Source organism: Lissotriton vulgaris, chromosome 1_1 (genome assembly GCF_964263255.1).
Source record: "Lissotriton vulgaris chromosome 1_1, aLisVul1.2, whole genome shotgun sequence".
NCBI lineage: Eukaryota > Metazoa > Chordata > Amphibia > Caudata > Salamandridae > Lissotriton > Lissotriton vulgaris.
In genome coordinates this window covers 1,901,233,546-1,901,261,064 of record NC_141685.1, presented here as the reverse complement: position 1 = coordinate 1,901,261,064, position 27,519 = coordinate 1,901,233,546, and the positions used below count along the sequence as shown (strand labels likewise).

Below are 27,519 nucleotides of genomic sequence, written 5' to 3'. Positions count from 1 at the left end.
TGTTGGACTAGGGCCTGTAAATCAAATATTGCTGATGGGCTTGCTTCTCTGATTGGGCCACCTACAGAAGCAGCTTGTAAAATGTGACTCGGCAAGTGCACACACTTGCCAGTCCCTAAACCTTTCCTTTTCTACATATGTCACCCCTAAGGTAGGCCCAAAGTACCCCTGTGGCAGGGTGCCTTGTATGTGAAAGGTAGGACATGCCTTGATGTGTGTGGCATGTCCTGATAGTGAAATACTGCCAATTTCGCTTTTCACTATTGCATGGCTATCTGTTCCCATCGGCCAGAATGGGGAGTTTGTTTATAACATCTTATAAACATAAACATAACTGACCCTGGGAACAAGATAGGAAAATAAAGTTTAGTATGCCTGAACTCAGAATGTTAAGATGCATCTTTTAGTGACAGTGATTTTCACATTCCGTGTTTGAAAATACCACTTTTAGAAAGTAGGTATTTTCTTGCCTAGCCATCCTCTGGTAGGTTTGTGTATTGCATGTTGGCTTTTAGATGACAGGGGCTGGAGAAGGGCAGCGGCTTGTGAAGTCTGAAGAGTCAGGGCTGGGCTGAATAGACCTGGTCTGCATTTGGAGTGGTGGGAGGAGTATCACCTTTATTTGAATAGGGCTGTGCCTGCCTTCCACAATGACGGCACCGCACCCCTGTGGTGTGTTTGGAGCCAGGGCTCACACTGACAAAGGAGGTTGTTGTGCACTTGCAAAGTGCCCCACAGAACTGGTGTTGACTGGGTACAGACACTCTCTGCCTTCAGAGAAAAAAGGATTTTGGTGTATAAAAAGAGGGGCGCTGCCCCCAGACTTTTAGATCACTTCTGGGAATCAAGAGAAACCTTTGCCAAGGAGAAGAGTCGGATAAGTTGAGGAGGAATACTGCCTCTGTGCTGTTTGCTGGCCTGCAGTGGCTGCTTACTGCCAAGAAAAGGAGAAAAGGACTTTGCTGTTTGCTTTTTCCTCTTGAGAAAGATCTCCAAGGGCTTGAAACTGAGCTTGTCTCCTGTTCTGAAGTCTCAGGGACACAAAGTCTTCACCCCCAGCTCCTCTAAATTTCCTGCTGGGAATTTCAACCTACAAAGAGATGCCTGCTGCTGTTTAGGGCTTCTGGAGACTGTTTGTCGCTGGGAGCTGGAAAATCAACGCAACACCGAAAAATCGTGTTGCATCCGCACTTGTTTTCCGATGCATCATCATCTCTCCAAGCAGTAAGGAATCAACGCTTCACCTCCCCTGCGCTGCAGTAAGAAACAGACGTGTCACCTCCCCTGAGTGTAAGGAACAGATGCATCACCTTTCCTGCAGCCATTTTGTTTGCTTTGCGTGATGCATTAAGGTACTTTTGAGAAAAGTGTTGCATTTACAACTTGCATTGAACTGAGCTATTTCTACCATTTAAAAGCCTTATTTTTAATACTGCATTGTGGATTTTTGTCGTTTGGTCTAGATAAACATTACTTGCTTTTCTAAGCTGGTGTGGTGTCCAATTGTAGTGTTTTCACTATATTACTGTATGTGTTTAGAAATGCTTCACACACTGCCTCTGAGATAAGCCTTTCTGCACGTGCCAAGCTACCACGGGGTTGAGCAGGGGTTATTTTAGGAGTGTATCCCCCTTACCCTGATTAGAAGCAAGGGACCCTATTTGGACAAAGGTACCTACCTCTGCCAACTAGAGACCTCCATTTCGAACAACGTCTTACAGTGATAGATGGCTAGAGCCATCAGTTCATAGTTACATTAGAAAACATTCCTCTTTGTTGTCACCTGTATTATTTAACACCTACCACGAACTGCTGCATGACCTTGTAAGCAGAGAATTTCATATATAATCCAAAAACACTCAAATTGTGCTCCCTCTCAGGCACTAATTACCAATGGTGATGCTCCACCCTGGGTGGAAAAATTGGGTGAAATTCCACCATTCTGAGTGGATGAAGCTATCAGTTCTTCAAATACAGGTTCCAGTAATCCCCATTCCGAAACGTAGTACGTGATAATATTAATATCAAAGGCACCAAACCTGTTTCACTGGGTGCAAATGTGCAACTGGAGAAACCTCTCGAGGGGTAGTGGATGAAGGCAGGAACCCAGCCTCCACCTTATATACAACACTACAGGGGCAGCAATATTACTTCACTTTTTTCTGCCCTAGCTTTCTTCTATGACCCACTCCTATCACACTCCCTGTCTAGCAGCATGGCTGGTGTGTGAGAATATTCAGAGCCTCATGCCAGAGTTTGTGGCCCATACCCAATATTGACAGACTCCAATCCAACCCTTCTCCTCCATCCTCAGAGGAAGAACAATCTATAGCCAATGGCCTTTGATGTTGATTGGACCTAGAGCAGCGATTGCTAAACCCAGTGAAGATTACAACAGTATCAAGGCAGAAAACCTCTCTGTGAGGTACAGTCTATGGATTTATTCTCGATCAGTAAATTGCATTGCAGGTGTCTGTTAATCGCCTCACTAGCACCCATGCCTGTTGTATACACATTTTGGCAAAACTATGGACCTCATTCAAAGAAAGCAACAGCAACAATGGCCATCATTTATTCGTGTTTAGATTATCACAGACTCCTTTTTTAAGGGGCTTCAAAGAAAGTATTAGAAAGTCTGCAGCCTACACAAAATCATGACAACAGAGTGGTAGCCAGTAATGGTTACCAGCAATATATCGTCCCCAAGCTGTAAAGGCTGCACTGGTTACGTGTAGCCAGAAAAATTAAACATAAAGCTATGACTTCAGTGTTCCGGCCAATTCGTTGGGATGTTCTACACCATTGGAGGGAGATAATTAGAGAAGATATTTCATTTAGAGCTCTAATATATGGTGAAAAAGAGCTACAGTTAATAGAAATGCATATGGTGGTATTGCCAATTTCATTGCTTCTCTGGCTATCCTCTTTGACAATACTGGGTCAAAAGAACTTTAGTGAGAATGGTATAATGACTTGTGTTATAAAACTCCTTCCCCTGCCATATTAAAACAATATAGCTGCTCTCTGCTGTCCATGTCCACTCCTCCAGAAGAAAATGCATTATATTAGAGTTCAAAGCAAGATCAATGTGAAAGAGGAACTGTAAGAGTAAGCATTCACAACACTGTATTTTACCTAGTTGTAAGTCTAGATTTCATATAGAATTTGTAATATAATCCTTGGAGGAAGCATTGCATTACACTAGTGCTTAAAATGATACAGAGATTCTCTAAGGTAATCCTAGGTGGAAACATTTAATACGCTTTGTGCTTAACTTTGCAACATGCAATAATAGAAATAGGACTCAACAAGATGAACCGAAAGGCTAAGCATACGCATACAATAGATGAAGAGTTTACAGTGCAGACAAAAGTAAAAGCTTCTCTTCAAATCTTAAAAGACCCGACTACTCTTCTCAATCTTTAATATCCTCAATTGTAGTTTCTCCAGCCTGACACTAACATGCAGTATGAACAAGACAGTGACTACTTACATTAGAATAGGGTTTGGAAGAAGAAAGTCTTTGTACCTGATATAAAGTCTCCTCTCCCCTTAAGATACTTTCTAAGCCTATTCTGTATTGAAAATGTCATCATCTTAAACTTTGGCATGACCCTTTTACTAGAATGCATCTTCACCAAGATATCCCTGTTGATTTGGGGAGTAGTAAGTATTAGCAAACTAATACATAATTGTGTCAAATTAGTCAACTAATTTATTAGGATTGGTGCTAATTGATCATTCTTGTCTGGTAGTGCTTGAAATTAATAATCTCAATGACCACAAATGCCCTACCAATGAATAGTGCAGTTGGGGGGATGGATGTGATATCAACAGAGAGCACTGGGGACGGTGCGCAGAAAGACATTCGTCAGTTATATAGTCACCAGCACTGCAACGGTCTTAAAGCCTCCTACGATGGGGTTATTCATTATGGTGACTTTGAAGGACTTTGTTTATGGTGTGTAAGGAAGAGAATGTCTAGTAAGAGTTATGTACTCCATCATTCTGACATATCCAGCAAGGTTATGAGCGTCAGAAACAGTCTTTATCCAAACGTGCAGCAGTTAATCTCTCACTGGCAGCACGGTAAATGAGCGCTGTCAGATTAGTTTATAACCGATTCTTGTGTTCTACATCATTATTTTTTACTCCCCCCCAACTTGCTCAGGTCTTTTTTTATCTTCCTAATTTATTCGGCTTCACGAGTACCAGCACTAACTATTTTGTTCCTTGAGATATAAAATGATTTATTTCTGGGTTCCAGCTGGTCTCCTGTATGTTTAGGGGTTGTTGCAGCTGATTGGCCAGAGGAGATAAACCATCGTTATTCTATATTAGATTGGTTCTTCAATTTAAGGCCAGCACCCCATTGAACTTGTACTTACTGCTCCTGGGACAATGCTGATTGGAAGCCTGATCCATCAACAGGTTTGAAGCAGACATGCCATCACATGTGCTTTCTTTCCTTATAACCACTTTCCCTATATCTTTGCTTGTCATACTTCCTGGCAGTACGGTTCAGTGGCGGGGCCAGGGCAATGTTAGAAATTGCTCCAGGTTCCTCTTTCTTTGCCAAAATCTGGCACTCAATCAGTTAGCAATTGGATTTCTTTAAGTTTCCATTTCCATGTGCACCTACATTCCTGTTCTTCTTGTCACACAGACACGGGTAGTGCTTGATTTTGAAGAACATTCACTCATGGTCCCTCCATTTTAGGTCATCTGTCCAAATTCCCTAAAAAGTGAATTGATAGCTGAATAACTTATCAAGCACAAGTCGCTCATTGTAGGTTGGTACCTGCATCTGCTGGGACAATGCGAAACCCGAAGAGTATTTTAACGGTCAAATATTGCATTTTCAGAACCATCATCAGAACACAAAAAAAGTCCTGCAAATATGAGTTTGGTTTATGGGGCTCAATAATTCTTAAATATGGTTTTATGTAACCCTAAAGTCATATATTCAAAGGACCTTTTACTTTGTATGCTAATGCTGTAACATGATAGGAATCATCCCTAAGTGTCTATCGACCTTCAGGATGCCATACTTTTCAGGAACTGCTACACGCTGTGTGAACCAGGAGTCTCATCCAACCACATTTTTGAAATCAGGGTCATTTTGAGGTTATTTTCGCAAAAGGCAAAGGAGGAAAACGCATTCAGCTACAATCTTTAAAATAACCTTGCATTTGATGGAAGAATTCCAGTAGCAACAAAAAAGTGAGTATCAATTTCAAGTGGGACATTGATTGAAATGCAAGTCAATTCAATTCAAGTACTTTATTCAATTTTCACCAAGTAAAAAATCATAAAAGCAGTACATAGTAAACAGATTACACATTATAGATACACACAATAACTAGTTATAAAAACAGCATTAAATCCAAGTATGGTGATAAATCGATAATTAATAAATTCATGATAGATTCCGTGATTTTACGACACTTTTTAAAAACATTGACATAGAACTAATACATAGGGGGTTTCCTAATTGTTGGAGATGTAAATAAGCTGGCCTACATTGCCTCCAAGCCCCATCTCTAAGATAAGATTTCAACCATCTCGCCCGTTCTTTTTTATACCGTTTGCAAAATAGTACCAAATGGAAGGTAGACTGGATAGATATGTTGTCGCATGGGCATGGGGCCAGAGTTCTATTCCAGTCATTTTTCTCCGGATATGAGACCAGGCGGTGAAATATATTGAACCTGAATCTGGTCAGGACAAAGCGCTCAAATCCCAAAGTGATCAGAGTTAGGTAGGGTTGCATTTTGAAGGTAATCAGCAGCGGCTGATGTTCGAGAACAGTTCTTTTGCTGACTTCATTCCCAAGCCCTAAGGTATTAAAATGTTCCATACACAGATTTTTTAAGGCTTTTTTAGGAATTTTCCCAATTGATTCAGGTTTATCATACCATTCTGGCTTGTCAATGTCCGTCAGGGCTTTCCTCACATACTCAAGCCATTTGATTCTTTTTGCGTTGGCTAATTTCTTAACATCCAGGATAATTTCTCGATTGAGAGCCAGTTCTTGCGTTGCCCAAATTCTCCTCCAGAGTAGGATTGGCTGGATTTTAATCAGATCTGTCAAATAGTCCATGCCTAGTTCTACATGGCAGTTATAATTTGACATACTTTTCGGAAGGGACAAAAGGTAGCGAAAAAAATTATTTTCAATAACCTGGAGCATCGTCACATCATGATATCCCCATATCCCTGCCCCATACAGGGCGATGCTTTTACATTTGGCCACATATATGTTAAGCATTATACCAGGTTGTTTTCTGCCCAATTTACTGGCAAAATGCTTTATCGCCGCAACTGAGCGTTTAAATGCTAGCGCTCTGTTTTTTACCTCGGGGCCCCATCCCCCTGTTGCCTCGATTGTGACCCCTAATTATGGAAATGTTTTTGTGGCTTGTAGTAGGGTGCCTGCCGCCTTAAGTTGTTTACATCTGGCTCCTTCTTTACCAGAAGCCATCACATAGGACTTTTTTGCATTCAGGTTGAGGCCCCTCTCTTCCATGTATGTTATATATCTATGCAATACTTTTTGCGCGCCAACCTTTGTTCTTGCCATCAACACAGCGTCATCCGCATACAAAAGGGAGCTGATCTGCGTATTCCCGGCCTTAGGAGAGTCAATGTTGCTGGCACCCAATTCCCTCTCCAAGCTGTTAGTGTAAAGAGAGAAAAGGAATGGGGCCAGCACACACCCTTGCCTCACCCCCTTCTGTATGCAAAAAGATCCTGTGCATTCCCCCCCCAGCCCATACCTTACTCTGGCAGAGGCATTCGAATATAATTGTCTTAGGAAGAGGACTATCGAAGAATCCACTTTCATCTCTTCTAAAGTCAACCACAGTTTATCATGTATAACACAATCAAACGCCGACGAAAGGTCGACGAAGATTGCGTAGAAACACCCCTCTTTTGCACTGGTATATTTCCCCTGCAAAAGAACAAAGTTTAGCACTTGTTCCACAGTACCCATCCCTAGTCGGAAACCATATTGTACTGGGGTCAAGATATTTTGATCTTCAGCCCAATCCTGGAGCCTAGTCAGGATTACTCTTCCTGCAATTTTTACTATTGAGTCCAGTAGTGATATTGGTCTATAATTTGATGGGCTTTCCCTATCCCCCTTTTTGTATATAGGGATAATCAGTGATTCTGCCCAGGTTTTAATGAAACCAATATCACAACATGCCCACATTACACGTAAACATACAGGTGCCCAAAGATCTATGTTCATTTTGTAAAGATCACTTGGGATCCCATCTGGGCCCGGGGCTTTATTGTTTTGAGAAGATTTAATCGCAACCTTGACCTCCTCTAATTCGAACTCTAGTGGGATCGGGTGATGCTTACTTGGTAATTGTGGCTCGGTTAGCGTGTCACAATACAATTTAGAGAAAAACCCATGCATTTTCATTGATAGCTATATCTATTTTAGCTGTCGCCTTATTATTAATAAATGGTGAGTTAACTACCTGCCAAAATAGCTGAGGGTCTCTACTTTCCGCTGCCTCCAATAAATCTTGCCAAGCCTTCTCCTTGATTGCTTTCTTCCTTTGATCTCTTGTTACCTTATACGCTTTCCTTAATACTCTGATGGTCTCAGGATCCCTTGCTGGGTCTTTTAGGGCCTTTTTTAGCGCATTGTGTGCCTTAGTGCATTCAGTGTTAAACCACCCCTTTGGAGTGTTTTGCTTTTTTAGGCACTTTCTGGTCAGAGCACCCTTTATAGTTTCCGTAATGTTAAGAAAGGCCTCCAGTATTTCTCCACTTGTGGGATTATCCTCTAAACATACAAGTAGCGATGGGAGAGCCTCATGGACTATTCTTTGCATAATTTTTTCCGGGTCTGCCATGCTCCATTTTAAAGCAATACCATTTCGTCGTGCTACCTCTAAGTTCTGGGTCCATGTTAAAATCTCAGTTAGTGTATTTATTTTAACATCCTGTATGTTTAGTACCATTTTTAACGGCAGGTGATCGCTCAGACCCATAGCAAGGGTTTCAAAATTCATAACACTACTACCAAACCTATTTGGTAGAATTATGAAATCAATAGTTGACTGTAGTCCTCTTGCCATAAAGGTTGAAGTGAATTCAACCTTAGGGTAACATAGCCTATTTGCAAACCCTAGATCAAGCTTGGCCATAATATCATTTAGGATTTTCCCTTTAGAATGATGAGCGAAATGACTAATATCCCCTTGTTCCCCCACCCCATATTCTGCAAAACCACATGTGTCGCTAGTACATATATTTACGTTAAAATCACCAGCCCAAATCCAGATTAATTCCTTCCCTTTCAAGGGTTTTACCTCCCTCATTTCTTTGCACACTTCCATTAGTACTTCCCAGAAGTGTGCATTTTCGATGTTGTTATAGAAATTAATAACTATCAGCACACTCCTACCATTTAAATCAATCGTGACAAATTGAAAGTAGGGTGACGTGGATCTACCTATACTAGTGCTAGTGTTTAAACGATTGGACACGTAGACACATAGACCCCCTTTATTCCTGCCATGGTTGGAAATTACTGCAGGAACATAAAAAGTTTTAAAACCCTCTATATGCACCTCCTTTAAAGCCCAGGTTTCCTGGACACAGAGTATGTCAATGCTGGTTACAAACTCACCCCAAAGAGTTTCTGTCACTTTGTTGGCTATCCCGCACACATTCCACATTACTACATTTATTAGCTGTTCTTTTGTTCTAGTTATCAGATTTGCCTCTCCCCCAGCATTCTTCCTAGCTTCCCTCTCTATTGAGATGTCATTGCCCTTATCCTTTGTACAGTTTGCCTTTTTAATTTTATTCGCCATCCCTATTTCAGTGTCTAGGGTCGTGTTTCTTTTACTTCCTGAACCTTTGTCAGATGTTGGACTCTTATGTATAATTTCCTTATCCCTCACCTTATTTTCTTTTGTTTTAATTTTGGATTTAGTAAGTCAATCATTTGAATCTAGGCCCGAAAGTGGTCAAAGAGATTATGAAGAGGAATATTCCAGTAAGAATTTGGGTTTGTATGGTGATATTTATTACCTAAACCATACTCAAACTCATTGGAATGATAAGGCAAGAAGGTGGATGGGAGGTCATGGTACCTGTAATGGTTATTACCTGGGCCATACTCAAACGTGTTGAGATGTTTGTGAGTACCTGACCCACGAGTGCATGATCGTGCCCTTTGTCCTTTTCTAAATAGCGCTGGCTCATCGCTCTGATTTTGTTTTTTAAACATTTACTTGCCGCTTTTATTAACTTTGCTAGTTTAACTTTTAAAATTGTAGCGCTGACTTCGTGAGAGCATTTACGCTACTTACAGGGTTAGGATTGCAGGGATGTGCCCTTAGCGTTGTGTTAGCGTTCGGCCCCAGCGGTCACCGGATGTGAGGCGGGGCCGCATTGCACCGGGGTTGACGCTCTAGCCTTTTGCTCGCCCGCCCGCATTAAACGCCATAATGCGACGTGCGCGCAGCGGACGCGCGCAGCGGGCGCGCCGTCTGCGCGCCGAAGGAGCGCCAAAGGAGGGCCCGTCTGTGCCCGTCCGTGCTCTGGCCGGGCACAGCGCCCCGACTTCTGGCCGTTTGTCTACCACTTTTGTCCCTTCTGCAGCACTTCGGTATACTTCGGCGGACCTTAGGGCCCTAAAGATCCCATCCTGTGAGGCGGCGCATTCCTGGCCGGTCTCTGACAGCCGGTTCCGATCATGCCCCTTCTGTAATTATCAACTTAATAGCCCTGTTCCCCCGCCTACACAACCCTGTAACGATATTAAAAATATCCAGGCGGGCCTGATAAACGCCAGATCTCTGGTGTGCCACACGGCTGAGGTCTTTGACCTATTAGCCGAAAATAACTTTGATCTACTCTTTGTCACTGAGACCTGGATGACCGACTCCTGTTCTCCGGTAGTTGAGTTAGCTATTCCTCGCGGTTTCAGGATTTGCAGAGTAGATCGTGGAGCAGATGTGGGAAGAGGGGGGGTTGCTGTGATCTATCGGGACCACTGGACTCTCACCTGCGAACATCTGGATAAAATCAAAGAGGCGGAACTTCTCCATTTTTGTTTGGAGCTCAGTCCGCATTTTACCTTAGGCGGCACACTTGTGTACCGTCCGCCAGGCTACGTCGGAAACTTTATTGGATCTCTAGAGGAGGTTATCGTGCCACGAGCATTACGGTTTCCCCGTTTTCTACTGCTGGGCGATTTTAACATCCATGTGGATTCTGAGAATACCACTGAAGCTACCCGTCTCTGTGAGACTTTTAGCATGGCTCACCTTTCTCAATGGGTTGATGCCCCCACTCATGTAGGAGGTCATGTTCTTGACTTGATATGTTCTAATTTTGACATCAGCTTGTCCCCCCCGATGCCTATGTCGTGGTCTGACCACTACATGATTAAGTTTGCTTGGCAGTTAGATGAGGATATGAGGAAAATTCCTTCTATGGTACATCGCCCACGGATAATTTGATGTCCCTATCTGAGTCCCTTTCCGATACCCGCCCGGCTCCAAAGATGGAGCTGGAAGCAACTGTTGCCGCATTCAATCTTTGGATAGCGGATGGTGTCGCTACCTCTACTAACGCGGGGGGTGTTCGTCGGATGCGATCGAGACCCTCTCAACCATGGTTCACGCATGCTCTGCGTGAACAGAAGCTGGTCTGTAAAAAACTAGAGCGAGCCTGGAGACAAGCTTACCTACCAGCCGACAAGAAATCCCTACGCGCAGCCCAAAAGGATTATTACGATGCGATTAAGACAGCTAAAAGCAGGTACTACTCGGACAGAATCGAGAAGGCGGAAAACAACAGCAAAGAGATCTTCTCAATTGTCCAAAATTTTCTATCCCCATGTGCTGCCCAACCCCGGCTCCCTTCTTCCGCTGAATGGTGTGAAGAACTGTCTTGTTATTTTACTGACAAAATTGCTAAAATTCAATTGGATTTAGAAGTGGCTCAAAAGTCCTCTATGACCCCACCTGCCCTTTTAGTATCGGATAGACAATGTCCAAGGGATCAGTTTGTTTCCTTCCTCCCGGCGTCGGAATCGGACATACAGCAAATCCTGGCAGCGTTAAAGTCCGGATCTCCTGCAGACCCCTGCCCAGCCAGGGTGCTGGGAGGGATAGTGGATACTATTATTCATGAGGTGACGCATATTATTAACCTCTCTCTTTCCAAGGCTTCGATTCCGAGAAGTTGGAAGGAGGCAAAGCTGCTCCCTTTGTTAAAAAAGGCTGGTCTAGACCCAGCAATGCCATCGAGCTACCGACCCATCTCACTTTTGCCAGCTCTGGCGAAGGTGTGCGAGAAGGTGGCTTTCAAACAGCTGGATGGCTTCATTGAGTCCTCCCACGCCCTACACCCGGCCCAGTCAGGGTTCAGAGCGGCTTATAGTACCGAGACAGCATTAGTCGAGGTCTCGGAGGCAGTTCGAGAGTGCCTGGACGGGGGTGGCAGAGCGGTCCTGATTTTATTGGACCTCTCTGCCGCCTTCGATACGGTGCCTCATGCCTTGCTTATTGCTAGACTGCGAGCCGTCGGCATCTCAGGGCTGGCCCTTGACTGGCTGTCATCGTTTCTGAGCGACAGAACTCAGCAGGTCTGGATGCCCCCCTACTCTTCGGCCCCGAAGAGACTGTCAACTGGAGTTCCGCAGGGTTCTACGTTAAGCCCTTTATTGTTTAACGTTTATATGACCCCTTTACTATATCTGGCGGAACAGCTGGCAGCCAAGATAACAGCTTACGCAGACGACACACAGCTGTTATTCACCTGGCCTAAGGGTGTGTCTGATCCATTAGCAGTCCGACACTGTCTGTCGGAAGTATTCAGGTGGCTTGCACAAGTTCAACTTAAGTGCAATGAAGACAAGTCCGAGGTTTTATTCTTCGGCTCTTTTCCAGACAACTTCAAGGATCAGATTTGGCCCCCGGACCTGCCCTGTCCTAGTGTGACGGGAGGTCCAGCTAAGAACTTGGGGGTCTGGTTCGGTCAGGATCTAAGTTTGCGGATCACATTAAAAAACTGACCGGCACCTGCTTTGGCACCTTGCGAGCCTTGAGGACATTTTTCCCTCTTCTGCCCAGGGTAGCCAAGGAGTCTGTTCTACGAGCCCTGATATTATCTCGGCTCGACTATGCTAATGCCTTATTTTGTGGCCTACCTGCATATATGGTTCACCGCCTACAGGTGATACAAAACGCCGCAGTACGTTTGCTTTTCTCTCTCCCTAGGAGGTCGAGCGTACGGAGCCACCTACGAAGTCTGCATTGGCTACCTGTACCACATCGAATTTTGTTTAAAATTCTTGTGTTGGCATTTAGAGCAGTCCATGGCCAGGGACCGACGTATTTGCAGAAACGGTTTTCATTCTATAATCCTAACCGTGCCCTACGATCGGCCAATCAATGCCTACTGGCCACTCCCAAATACAAATATGCCCGTCTGGGAGGCCAATCTATTTCAGTTAAGGCAGCTTCTGCTTGGAATGCTCTCCCCCTGTTCCTAAGAGCCTCGCCGACCATCACTGTTTTTAAGAAAGAACTCAAAACTCATCTGTTTAATGCCCCCCTTTAACAGCTCGTTCTGGCTTTTGATCTAGTACTCATGTTGTCTAATTACTCACCGCGCCAGGATACCCCGTGGTAATAGAGCGCTCTACAAAAGTTTTTATAAACATAAACATAAACATAAACATGTTGCGGCAAGGGGGTAGGTGGCAGATCGTAGTACCTGTCCCTGCTTAGGCTGTGTCCAAGCCTATTGGGGTGATGTGGCAAAAAGCCAGGTGGCGGCTCATAATACCTGTGCCTATCTAGGCGGGTTGTTGTCTATAGTTGGCTGGTACACGGGAGTTATGGTGACTCCATTTTGGAGGATGGGTACGGGGCTTCATCATACCTTGAGGATAAAAATAACTCAAATTTCGGGTGGCTACAGAGCCATCCTGCCTTCCCGAAAACCAATCAGAGATATGGTTAACTACCCTGTGATCCCTGAAATTTATGATGATTACATCACCTTCAATTTCTTTTGGTCTCACGCCCACCCAGTCACAGCGTCTAACAGATATAATCTCCCCATTTAAATGTGGTGGGAGTGGTCTGTTAGCCCTCAGCCAGTGGTTTACTTTGTTTTTTAGGGATATGTCAGGCTCTATACTACCCTCTGTTAACTTGGGGACCCCAGTCAATATAATGACATAGTTTAGTGACTCAGGGGGTAGATCTACATTTTTAGTATGTTTTGTTTTGTATAGAGTTTGAGGTGGATTAGTTGTTTCCCTTGTCTCTACCACTGCGGGGACCTTTTTTGTCATAGTCATAGCTTTTCCCACCTGGGGTGCCAGAGTTCCCGTCGGTGTCACCCTTTTGTCATTATGAGTTAAGGTTGTTTGTGGCTGAGCCTTAGTGTGAGTCACTGTGTTCTGTGTTAAGTGCGTGTCTGCTTGACCATTTTCTCCCCCTTTGCTCTGTCCCATTGCTTTGGTTGTTTGGATCTCCAGTATACGATCCACGGTTTTACCCAGCATTTTTACCCTCTCCAAGATAGGGAGCATAAAGGATCTAAGAAGATGTTCAATGTCCTCTATAAGCCCTCTGTGCGTCTTGCTAAATGAAGGCGCACTCTCCCCTGTTTGTGGCTTACTTGGTACTTCTTTCACAGTGGCCTTGAGAGTTTTATTATTGGAGTTCTTTGAAGGCAGTGGCGCTTTTATAGATTCAGGCCTTTTTCTGTTCCCAGCCTTTCGCGCCTTTTTCCTTGGCGGGGAATGACATACTTCGCGACTTCTCTTACTCTGTATAGTTCCAGCTGCTGGTTTATCTGTGTGTTTATTTCCTTGTTTCCCATCTTCAAAAGGGGATGTGGCTACGGGCAAGGTGTGACATGCCGCATCTGCATCCAGATCTATTAATGAATGCGATACAATGACCTCGGCTGAAGTCCGTAAATTTTGGGTGATAATAATTGGGCTAACATACTCCTTTTGTGTTATTTCAGGTGGACCTTCTTTAAAAATTAGAGGGATGTCATTTGTATTAAATAGGTCTAAATCTGTCTCACCCACTATAGAGTTATTTGGCGTTGAAGTAACCTCAGTTGCGACGGATAGTAAGGGTGTCTGTTTAAGTAGTTCGATAGAAAGGCGTCGCTCTGCTCTCCGCTCAGCCAACTCTAACTCTCTATCTATATCCCTTTTAGTCCGTGCAAAAAACTTATCAAGAGGGCCCAATATACTCATTCCTAGAGTAGCAGGTAGCGATGAGTTCAATAAATTGCCAGCCATTATACCACTCCTATATGAGTGTTTTAATGTAAAGTGACTTCTAATACCCCTATCGACCAGGTTAGTCCAGTGTGCAGCCCGTGTGGCTAAACAGTCAGTACTCGATTACCGAGGCAGTGAATAAATACCTGTAGACAATTTTCCGGTCCGACGTAAGAGGGAGGGCCCTGCCCTGCCTCCTCCTGCCCCGGACGGCCACAGTCGGCCCGCCCTTTGCCCGGGCTTAGCCCCGGGCGCTCCCCCGCGCGCTCCCGCGCAGCGGATGTACGGTGGGTAATAAATCCCTGGTAATGGTATGGGCGGGGTGGGGGCGGGGCCGGCAGGGAGAGCAGGCCAGCTGGTGATAATCAGGCCCACGCAGGGACTCCTGGTCCACGGAGTCCCTGCTCACAGCTCGCAGCCCTGCCGGTTCGCTCACACAAGCCCCTCCTCCTGGTCTGCTCCTGCGGCGATCCGCGCTGTGGGACCCGTGAAACGTGTCCGACAAGTCTTGCCTGGTGTCTTGGCTGGTGTCAGCCCTGTTGCCTGAAGGGCCGAAAAGCAGGATTGTAATCTCCTAGTAAGATCCGTTGCAGAGGTATCCCGCTGAAACAAGGTCCAATCCTCTGTTTTGACTCCGTGGGCAGGTGGGGGCGGGGCCGGCAGGGAGAGCAGGCCAGCTGGCGGTAATCAGGCCCACGCAGGGACTCCTGGTCCACGGAGTCCCTGCTCACAGCTCGCAGCCCTGCCGGTTCGCTCACACAAGCCCCTCCTCCTGGTCTGCTCCCGCGGCGATCCGCGCTGCGGGACCCGTGAAGCGGGTCCGACAAGTCTTGCCTGGTGTCTTGGCTGGTGTCAGCCCTGTTGCCTGAAGGGCCGAAAAGCAGGAATCTAATCTCCTGGTAAGATCCGTTGCAGAGGTATCCCGCTGAAACAAGGTCCAATCCTCTGTTTTGACTCCGTGGGCGGGTGGGGGCGGGCCGGCAGGGAGAGCAGGCCAGCTGGCGGTAATCAGGCCCACGCAGGGACTCCTGGTCCACGGAGTCCCTGCTCACAGCTCGCAGCCCTGCCGGTTCGCTCACACAAGCCCTTCCTCCTGGTCTGCTCCCGCGGCGATCCGCGCTGCGGGACCCGTGAAGCGGGTCCGACAAGTCTTGCCTGGTGTCTTGGCTGGTGTCAGCCCTGTTGCCTGAAGGGCCGAAAAGCAGGATTCTAATCTCCTGGTAAGATCCGTTGCAGAAGTCAAATAGCTGAAGGTCAACAAAAATATGGTGCAAAGGAGGCATTTGTTCAGTCTCCACTAACAGAAATAAGAGCTGAGCTAGTACTCACAGATTGTGATGACCACATCCACACATTCAGCCAATCACGCAGCTGAGGAAAACAATAAAAGAAACACCCATCTCTGAAATGGCTACCTTAAAGAACATCCAAATAACCATTTACCTTTGAAAGACACAATACAAATGGTGTATAAATAAAAGCAAATATTAAGGAGCTGTGGCATAACTACCCTTGTGATGGCCCACTTCTTCTAAAGCTCCTAGCAGTCTTGCCTGCTTCTGGATTTTACCGTTCAGTGTATGGTACCCTTCTGGATCTACACAGGGTCCTAAGGTATATGAATCATCCAGGCACAGTCTGGCCATTCTGCAAGCCCCGTTGAAGGGTACTGAACACCACTCTAAAAAAATAGAATAACCTGGTCTCCGGTGCTGTCCTCTCTATGCAGCTATAAATTCAGATATCCACAATTCGCAAGATAACATAGTCTATTCTGGGATCTCTGTAGCAATGGAGCATGCATATCATCTCATCGCCTAAGGCAGCAGCATCTGCAACGAATGTCAGGCGGGGGTTTGCCAACTGCCCATATTTCCACAACCAAACTTCCTGGTCTCAAACTAAAACTCAGTGCCTCGTACAAAACTCTTTCTGTAGTTCTAGCTTTGTTTTTTGTGTTTATTTCTCAATATTATTCGGTAGAACTTTGTTTTCGGAACACACATTTCTTCCTGTGATTACACCGAGTGTCGTGGAACATTTCACAGACTTTCCATTCTCCCACTGGTATTGATACCACAACCACACTTATGCATGACCACAAACCCACAACTGGGAAGCTGCAGTCATTCCTCTCTGGTTCTGGGGAGAAACCTTTCCCCTTTTCCATTCAATCTGAGTCGGGCAATGATCACTCGTATTTTCCTCGCAGGTTCTGCTGTAGAGTGGCTGCAGTTCGGTGGTTTAAAGGGGGGCACATGGTTCGTCGGCAGGGTCGTGCAGGAGGAGAGGAGCATAGAGCTGTCTCATAAATGTAGTTGGTTTTCATGAAATAAGCTTTTAATATTGGCCCCCCCGCCCCATTGAAACAATGTGAGGAAACCCCAAAGCGAGTTCAGAATTGTCATCTTCAATCTATCTTGTTTTGATCCATTTATAGTGCAAAATGTGCTTTCAAGCACACATTTTCGTTTCTTTAAAAAAAACTCTCCTGCCCATGAAGTGTAAGGCCTGTTTGTACAGCTAAACATTTGCGTGTCTGTGCTCCTATTTCACATGAAATGTTACTACTTTGTTCTTCAACTTTTGTTAGATCTCGGTCCCAACTGTTACCTTTTGTGCCCTACCAGGTTTCTTTTTAGTTTTATTGTTCTTGCTTTGAGCAATTCGACAGTACTTTCATCTTCTATTCATCTTGCTCCAACGTGCTCTATTTTTAAACATTTCCTCGGTTCTTTTCAATAAACATTGAATATGTACTGTGTAAACTGTGAATGGTACTGTTTATCCTATTCAGATGTTGCAGTTACACTATAAACATTGTATGCTTTTTTCACCATTAAGTGAATTTCACTTTATTTTACGAGTAGGTGCTCCAAGATTGGCTATCACTATATATAGATGGTACAGTTTTTTGCACATATTCCACACAGCCTGTTAAAAACTAAAGGTTATATAATGAATAATAAGCATGCAAACCCTCAAAGACAGTGAAGTATTGGTGTGGTTAATGCTTTCATGCCAATTGCATTCCTCACTAGCAGTTTTTCAGTGGTGATATTAGTCACATCTTATAAATTACAACCCAGCAAACGTGCAACCTGCTACAACTGCATATCCAATTGTTACACTGGTTAATCATTTAATAAGTTACATGTGTGTGAAAGAGAGGAATGTCTCTTTGTAGTGTTTTGGACTAACTCTCATCCTCAATTAATTTTAAATCAGAGATTCCCATGATGACATTTGCAGTGTTGGTTTTTCTTATGACATTACATATGGAAACTATACTGAATAATGGAATAATAAATTTTCATTTGGAAAGGGCAACTTTGCGTCCTGCATCGCAAAATGTGATGCAGCTCGCGCTACGAAATTCGTTTTATTAATTACATTGTTTACTTACCTCCAATTATCCATATGCCGGTTTTTAGCACCGCCCACCCTGCACCTCCCCTGCCCCGCCTCTCTGCCCCACCGCAACTACCTCCAGGGGCCGCGGCTGGAAGGCCCTAGTATCTGGGGAAAAGCTTTCTGGTTTGAATTCTTTGTTTAATTTTGGTAGCTTGAGGCAAATTACAGGCTTGGAGAAATGGAGCGTTCGGACATCAAATCAATAATGTAGATAATAAAAAAACAGTCAACAACTTTTTCAAACCAATTGAGTAAATAAGAGTAGAATTTAATCACTAACAGAACATCAAAAGTAACAAAAGTCAGGACATCAGGAGTTATGAATTTTTATAGAACATGCAAAAACCATCCTTAGAAAATAATGGGCACTCAGAAGTTCATGTTAGTCTATGGCTGGGAGCTTGGTGTCTTCTTCTGCTGTGCTGATAAAGTGAGGATCAGGTAAGGCATAATGGATCACCTATTCAACAGTTTTACCTTCTGACTCAGACCATCATCTAAAGTAGGGTGGGCTTCCCACATAACTACCAATTCATCAAAACCTTCTGCTGCTCTTCCAGAGGTCAGCCAATGATCTTAAGAGGTCCTCACCTACCAGGCGGCTGCAGTGTGAATTGCTGAGCCTTTGTTCTTTTGGTCCTGTTGAAATTAATGGTTGTAATACACAAACTCCAAAAGCTGAATATTGTTTAAAAACAAACTCTCAATGATGCTGGTGTTCAAATAGTTCTCTCTCTGTGAAGGCCCTTTATTGTTTTCCATACCATGGGACTGCCATAGCACTCAAGGGGGACTCGGGTAGGGAAATGTAGACATGGTCACCCCAAGCTAGGTATGTTGGAGTGACCGTAGCTGTGACATGGTGGCCCTGTGCTGTCAGGTCAAGGGTTTCAGACGGTGAGGTCAGAAACCCTGCAGTTCCCCATCTCTAAATAGGGTATGGCAATTGCCCGTTTGGAGGGTGGGGATGCCCCAAATCTGATAAACAAAGACTGCTTTTAGTGGTAGTCAAAAACCTTGCATGGGGAAAGGCAGGATGCTGGTGCGAAGATGGATTCCACTAAGATGTTCATGCCAATTCAGAGGTTCTTCAGAATCCTTGTGCTTTGACACCAACAGCTTTGAGAAGCCCTAACACAAAAACTTGCTGCTGGGGACACTGTGCATCCTTTTGCCTGTATCGCACCATACCCTGGAGCTTACCCTTTTTTTGAAGCTTGCAATTCTTCAGTGAGGAAAGTCTTCGAGCAAATCCAGGGAGGGGTCCTCAAAAATGCATCACAAGGTGCAGCTAAAACCTTGTTTCTTGCAGCACACAAAGAAAAACTCAGAGAGGAACAAACCAGGAAATATTACCTTCTTGCCTCCAGGAAACCTTTGTTTGAAAGGCTCTTCAACTTGTCCAGGCCCTTAGGGCTGAAAACAGTCTTAACTTCGAAAACTTGAATGTCATTTTGTTGGCCACTTTCAGTACTCCAAGTTACAGGAATCACTTCTCAGAGTTTGGCCTCAGATAGCAGTGATAGACATGCTTGTTAACCTTTCCAGAGGAAGCAAGGTTTCCTTCCGGCTTTCCTTGGGTGACAGAGATATACCGACCACAATTTCGTCTGGGGCACTCTGTTTCTTGTGGTGGGAACCCCAGTTTATGAAGTACAACAGTAGTCATTATTGATGACCCTAAGCCTGCACCTGTACAATTCTTACACTGGCCCTTCCTATATGCGCGTCCTTTGTTTACAGGCAAAGGTTATTCTAGTAAGCACTATTTCTGAGTTTTCCAAATTGGTGGAAGGAAGTCTTACAAGTTAACAGCATGGCTAAGTTCATAATCGTTGGGAATTGTGCACAACTTTCCCTACGTGCCCATGGTTTCAGATGATTTCAAACTTCTGTGGCAAACATTTCTACTTAAAATCGAGTTGATAAGAGTGCCGTGTTCATCTAGCAATAATAGCAATGTGTATTTTCTTTAATGAAAACCTTTTAAAATCCTCTTTGCCTTGATTTCCTTTTTTTCTTCTTTATTGTAAACAGTGGCGAATGTGGAAATTAACTTCAGTACTCCATAGGGAAAGGGAAGACAATGAACCGTTTTGGAAAAATAAATAAAATAAATACATGATTTAAAAAACTAGGAATCAAATTAAACCAATCTTCTCGTTATATTAGATGTTAAAATGTATTGTGCCTACCCCAAACACATAAAAAAAATCAGATGCCATCATAGTAAGCAACATGTTTTACTGCTCCTGGCAAAGGAAGGTTGGAATAATGGAGAAACAATTGCATGGGGAATACCAGTGTCATTTGACGTGGAGCTTTAGTAGAAGCAAAGGTGGCCAAACCAAGGTTTTAGTGTGTGATGGATTTTGTGTTAACCTACAAGTAGCCATCCACAAATGGTTAATAGACCCCCACTGTAAGCAATTTAATTATAGACGTCAAGTGAAGCACAAATTGACAATCGTTCTCAACACTTACAATAGAGACAACCAATAACGTCCTGGGTGTATAAGAAGAACTCATTTAATTTTGTGCTTTTGTTTGTTTTTAGATTTAATATGCCTCACGATGACAGTCCTAAATGCAAGGAATCTGGAGTAAAACATCAGTTCCATGTAATGGCGCCAACTTTGAATTACAACTCAAGTCCGTGGACCTGGTCAAAATGCAGTCAAAAATATGTCACTGACTTTCTGGAGTAAGTGCAAGAGACTTTTGATCATTTGAGAAGTGGCTCCTTGTATGTTTGTGATTTACTTGTTATTTGTTTTCTGTAGCCTCTGGGATTCCTTTAGCCCTAGCATTAAATATTTTAGGACACACGCAATGCAGCTTAGATTTTGGATGTTCTGTGGTGCTTCTGACCTAACAGGACTCTGCCAAGCTTAGGATTCCAGGGGAGATCTTGCTTGTAGGATCAGTAAAGCCGTTAATTTTGTGCATTTGGTCTATTTATTTGCAAGGGAACCCCAGCCCTTAGTAAAGATTTTGGGAAAATGTGTTTTTAGGTCAATCCTACGGCAGCGCATGCGCTCTCGCTTGTAAAACTATTTTTTGTAGCAACGGTCTTGCAGGCCACCCATTGCTTACCATTCGTGGGCTGCATTGTCACTCGTCTTTGGTGCCTCTTTATTGGCCACTAGAGGCTAATCCGTCACTTCTGCACCCTTCTTGGAGCACGGACTAAGTACAGATTGATTCCACTGAATTTAGTGGCCGTCCACTGCTCATGCTATGATTAAGGTACTTTTTTTATTTTTCTCCTGCCCACTCACCCTTGTGCTTGGTGCTTCTTTCCCCTCTAGTGCAAACTTGACCCAAAGGTACTAGAGCGCCTTGCGTGAACTCCTATTACGTTACATTCATGTTTTTTTTATGAGGTACTGGGACACATTAAACAACGTTACAATCATGTTTATTTTTGTTTAAACATCGGGCTATTAGGTGATTTTCTCAGAATCACAGGATGTCGAGCCAATGCCAAGACTCAAACCTGGCCCCGTGCAATTTTATAGTTCTTTGAACAGAATTGAGCCACTCGGCCTGTACTCTGTCATGGATAACCTCACTGCTTCTCAAGCACCGATGCCATCATGGAAGTAACTACTTGTCAGGCAGTGTACAACTAGATGTGTGCTTTAATGTACTCAGCCACTCTTTCTTTGTGTTGCAGTTGCTTTTGATTGCTTTCATACACTGGTTGGAAACAGCTGTACCTTACATGGTGGAAATGCCAACATGTTTTTGGGGGTTTGTGCTATTTTTGCCTGCAAAAAGAAATTAATAATGAGGAGAGAGCAGGCTCGCAAACAGTTTTGTTTCTCAGCGCCTGTAATTAGTGAGTGCGACTCGGCTTTGTATGGCTTCAGTATGTCTCCATCTGAATACTTGCAGCATGGTCCAAGTATTGATGGCTCCCTTGATTACTGTTCTTCTGTGCTGCTTGCGCTTGGCTTGTGGTTCAATTTGCTTCGCTCCATCCCTCCCTGTCCTCGCTCCTTTCCCGTACACACACTAACTTCTCTCCATCCTCCCTGCCCATCCCCCCAGCTTCAAAAAAATCACTAGATGCGGTGCCAGTGCTGTCAGTGGCTTAGCCAACCTTTTGCCGCCCATGGCAGCTCCTGCGTGTTCTGCCCTGTGGTGGCTGAATGTAGGAGGGGGGGTGCTGGTGATCCCTGCGTTTGCCTTCCAGCGACAGCCACAGGTAAGAACGGGGAGGGAAGGTGCTGACATAACCCCGCACTGCGCCCATTCTGGTCTATCCTTCCCCCACTCCACAAACCTTGTACCCTAATAAATTAGCCAACATGCATTGTAGTTGTAGTGGTCGTTTGTTGGGATAAGGATTGTATACATACTCATTTTGGTCATCATTAGCATGACCCCTGGTCATCTTTGTCATTTGCGAACTGCCATATCTTGGTCATAAATTATACATATCCATAGCATGTTATGCATATCACATTGCAGTATATTCTGTACATTTCCCCAGTTCGTAAATGGCACCCAAACCAGTTCTTTTTTTAGTTCTCGGTAGACCTTCTTTTCTTGTCTCTTCTGGGACCACTATTTGGTTGGTTTCCCACGCCCTTTAATTTTCCCTCCTTGGAGTCGCTGGGCGGGGCTTGGTGGCTGTCACAGTAAACCACCTTGTTTGTAGGCAGAGGCCGACCACTGGAGAGGCCGACCACCGGGAGTGCCGGCGCTGGTGCGAGAGTGTGCTGGCCGGGGACTCACACGCTGATTTGGTGCCGGTTGTGAAAGGAGGAGCCCCCTCCCTGCTGCCTTGCACTCCCCGTGATCGTCGACAAACAAAAGCAATGCAAAGCTGAGCAGTTCTTAAACCTGTTAATGCTCTTTGGAGATCCTGCCGAGCCTGGGCACACCTTTAATTGTAACTGGGGTGACCGGGCCTGTCTCAACACAGGGGCCGCTGCCGCCGGGAAGTCCCCAACTGACGCCTTGGCGAGGAGGAGGGAGGATAACCACCGGGCACCGTTGATCGCAGCTCCGGCCGTGGCGGTAATCGATGCAGCGTGCGCACCTCGCGTAGATGCAGACCCCCGGCACAGCTGATCACTGCTCTGGCCGTGGCGGTGATCAAAAACCGGAGCAGGCATGGGCTTATCTTCTATCATCCTTTCTTCTTCTTCTTCCTCTACTATTTTCCCCTCTATATCTTCATGTCGAGGTCCAGAAAACGCAGGCATGGGTACCAAGGAATACACACAACACAGACACTGCAAGCACGCAAGGGAGGGCCAAATAGACCGCAAAACACAAGCAACACAAAATGACAAACACCAACCAGAGCAGCATCGCAACAGACATTAAGATAGTGTCCCTAAATGTCAAGGGTCTCAACAGCCCGGTCAAAAGAAGGAAGGTGCTCGAGCATCTTAAGAAACTCCAGGGAGACATCTATGTGCTCCAAGAAACCAGATTAGAAGCAGCTGACATCGGGCGTATAGGTGCAAACTGGATAAGCGAGGTGGTGGGATCTCCGGCACAGAACAAGAAGAATGGGGTAGTAACATTTATCACCAAAAAATCCCAGCTAGCAGTGGTAAGCTCACAAGCTGACACCCAAGGAAGAACACTGGTGACCACTCTCACAAGGGCGGGAGAAACTCTTCATGTAGCGAACATATACGGACCCAACACCGAAGACAAAGCTTTCTGGGAGGGGGTGGGATTACAACTACACACACTACCACTAGAAGATCTGATGATAGTCGCCGGGCGCATGAACCAGGTTCTAGACTCAGCGATCGACAAACACCCAAGCAGGCCAAGCCAAACAGTGAACAACCCCAACATCCTGAAGAATCTCTGCACCAAACTCAGACTGAGAGACCCATGGCGCCTCAGCAGCCCGGATGCCAGAGAGTACACATTCTACTCTAACCCACACAACTCGTACAGCAGAATAGATTACATCCTCATGTCGGACACACACACCCACCTAATAGACCACACGGAGATAGGAACCAGATCAGTATCAGACCACTCGCACGTAAGCCTAACCTTGGCGGGTAGGCACAACGAAAAGCCAACGCGCAGATGGCGATTCGACGATAGCATACTCCATCACGCCTCAGCAAAAGCCGAGATAGAGAAGGCGATAAACGAATACCTACTAATTAATGACGCACCAGAGACAAACAGGGAGGTACTATGGGACGCACTAAAAGCTACCGTACGGGGAGCAGTCATGACAATCAAAGGAAGATTAAACAAAGGAAGGAATAAAAAAATTAAAGATCTAGAAAATGAAATCAAAAAACTGGGGAACAGCCACATAGCCAGAATAGAAGACAAGAACACACTCACGAATCTGACCAAACACAAGTACGAACTCAACAGAATATTGAGTGAGCGAGCAGGGACCTGGATCAACAAATATAAATCTATTAACCTTTGCACTGCAAACAAAGCCGGCAAGAACTTAGCATCCTACTTAAGAGGGAAACAGCGACAACACACGATAGGAGCCATCAAAGACAGACAGGGCAAGTCCATGACGGCAAACAAAGATATACTAGAGGTCTTTAGAGATTTCTATGACGGGCTGTACACCAGGGATGAAACACTAAAGGAGGATGGAGGCAAGGAGATGCTGGGGAGTATAACCACCCCCACATTATCAGCCTGCGAACGAGACATCCTGGAGCTCGACATAACAGAGGATGAGATAGCCAAAGCCACAGCCAGCCTCAAGGATAATAAAGCGCCAAGGCCAGATGGCTTCACAGCTAGCTTCTACAAAAACTACATGCACATCCTCAAACCCACAATGAAACAGGTATTCATAGAATGCGTCCAGACAGGCCACAATGGCTGAGGCAAACATAATTGTCATACCAAAGGAGGGGAAAGATCCAACTGAGGCAAAGAACTTCAGACCGATCTCCCTCATCAATGTAGACTGCAAGATATACGCTAAAGTACTTGCCAACAGACTCAATGCATACCTAGGCAAACTCATACACAACTCTCAAGTGGGCTACCTCAAAAACCGCATGTCCCACGATAACACGAGACTCCTATGCCACATAATCAACCACTCCTCCAGGAGCAACAATGCCGCAGTCATGATAGCCCTAGACGCAGAGAAAGCTTTTGACAGGGTCTCATGGCCCTTCCTAGAGCAATGTATGGCGAAATTTGGTTTAGGACCGAACTATAGGAAGATGGTGATGGCTCTATACAACAACCCCAAAGCCAGAGTGGTGGTCAATGGAGGCACATCTAACATACTCAACCTAGGCAGGGGCACGAGACAAGGCTGCCCACTATCACCAGCCCTATTCCTGTTAGCCATTGAACCACTCCTCACGATGATCAGAACGAATGAAGATATAGCAGGAATAACAATAGGGAGAGAAACTTTTAAGCTGGCGGCATATGCGGACGATGTCCTAATAGTCACAGAGGACCCCGAAAGATCCATTAAAGCACTGACTGATACCATTGATAAATACGCGCAAGTATCAGGGTACAAGCTCAACAAAGACAAATCAGAATGCAAACCCCTAAATATCCACACAACAAGAGAGGTACTAGGGAACTCGGGATTAACATGGCAACAGAAGCCCATAAAATACTTAGGCATCCTTTTTGAGAGAGACCTAAAAACAACACTGGAGCACAACGAAAAGGCAACAATAAAGAAAATTAAAGAGAAAGTGGAGGGGTGGTCGCCCAAATTCACCACTTGGTGGGGGAAGGATTGAAGCGATAAAAATGATGCTAACACCCGTGGTCAACTACATGCTAACAATGCTCCCATTGACGAACACAGAAGATTTCCACAAGAAACTAGACAAGATACTTAACAACTTCCTGTGGAAAGAGAAAAAACCCAGAATAAGCATACACAAGCTTAGACTCACAAAAGATCAGGGCGGTCTGAACATAACAAACTTCAAAAGATTCCAGGTAGCATTCTTAGCCAGACAGGGACTACACTGGTTAGACCCAAGAAAGGAATATACCCCAGCATGGTTGACACTAGAGCGAGGACTACTAAAAGGGATGAACCCCATCACCCTCTCACAGCCACCAGACACCCAGCAGTCAAGGAGAACCCCGTCCTGAAGAACACGAAAACAGCTCTTCTGAGCGTCGACAAGCTATTGACATCAAGCATAAGGGGCAGCCAATTTGAATCTATATGGCATAACCCAACACTGAAATACAGAGATAAGGTCCTAGACATGCACGAGTGGTATGGACATGGTATCTCTACGGCCCAAGACCTTCAGGATCGGGGCGCATACACATCTTTCGACACCATCAAAGAAACACACAACCTACAAAGCATAGAGCTCTACAACTTCCTGAAAATTAAAGTTGCCATCAGGAAGGCAAACCTCAATAACCGCACTCCCCCGCTCATACAACTCGCAGCCAGTCTCAACACACTAGGACACCAAGTAGCACACCTATACAAAGCCCTCTGCCCCAAAAACTCCAAACTAAACGATAAGATCACAAATTCCTGGGGGGAGATAACAGGAAGGGAGCTAAGCGAGGCAGAGAAAGCAGAGATGTGGAGATCCGCCACTAGAAAGAAAATAACGGCAGCGCTCAACCAGACTAAATATTGGCTAGTGCACAAGGCATACTGGACACCAGCCCGCCTGGCCGCTCTGGGGATCCGAGAGAGCGATACATGCTGGAATTGCCACAAAGCGAAGGGAGACCTAGAACACCTTCTGCTCAGCTGCCCTAAGGTCAGGGAATTCTGGAACAGAATTGGAACACTCATCAATGAGATCACAGGAATAAACATACACATAGATTTTCCAAACCTACTCCTGGGCTTTACGTCTCCGTCAATCACAACGACAGAAGATCGCGACCTCATTGACCTATTGCTAACGGCAGCAGTCAAAACGGTCCTAAGTAATTGGAAGGACACCTCAAAAGCCGCGCCCCAAGCATGGCTCAACTGGGTCACGTTCTTAAGGGGGGCAGACAACATTACAGCGAAACACTCACCGAAAACACATAGGCAAGCGAACGTGTGGGGTCCCCTAGACCACTACCTATCATCACACAAACCCCCATAGGCGCAAAATCCAGACACTACAGAAGGGACACACATTCCAGCGTACCAGGCACTCTCTCTATCGACCTCGACCTCTATTCCCCCCCCCCCTCCTTACTATTGTCCGGGGCCGGGGAAAGAAACACCAACAAACAACGAAGCTTCGCAAAGGAGGAGGCATAAAACAAGACCAACAGAACATGGACAATCGAACTATTAACCATCCCCGGCGCCCTCTTCTACCCCTCCTATACTCCTATACTCCTTCTTCTTTCTCTCTTTTCTTTCCACTCATGTACATCCCATGCTCCATGTAAATATATATATGCCCTTTTTTTTTTCACTCAATAAAAAATTACAGAAATAAAAAAAAAAAAACGGAGCAGGTGCCCCTAGGCCTGGCCACGCAGTGCTCCGGATTGGAGGCGAGGAGGGGTGCCAAAAGCCACCGGTGTTGCTATTCGCGGCTCGGCCGCGGCGGTGTATCAAGAGAGCAGGCGCACCTTCGGGCTCCAAACCTTGCTCGTCCCCGGGTCCAGTAGTGCTTCAGCTGACCCGATGCCTCTTCTGGCAGTGCTTCGCCTCGCAGTAGGCTGGAAAAAGAGTCGGTCTGAAATAAAAGTGCGCAGCTCCCCCACTCCACGAAGATAGGAGCTACCTGGGGGAGCGGTGGCTTATATCGCCCCCCACACCTTTCCAGCCATGCGTGTTCTGTCCCCCCATTGGGGGGTTTGTATCTCGG

At 45.3% G+C, this 27,519-nt stretch overlaps 1 protein-coding gene across 1 annotated transcript in view; it reads left to right on the top strand.

Moving 5' to 3' along the window:
* The window catches only part of ADAMTS20 (ADAM metallopeptidase with thrombospondin type 1 motif 20), a 1,033,120-nt gene that overhangs the window by 92,412 nt on the left and 913,189 nt on the right, over positions 1–27,519 (top strand). The window contains exon 6 of the mRNA XM_086919514.1: positions 20,271–20,417. Coding sequence (XP_086775640.1) covers positions 20,271–20,417 — 147 coding nt within the window. The remainder of the gene's footprint in view (positions 1–20,270; positions 20,418–27,519) is intronic.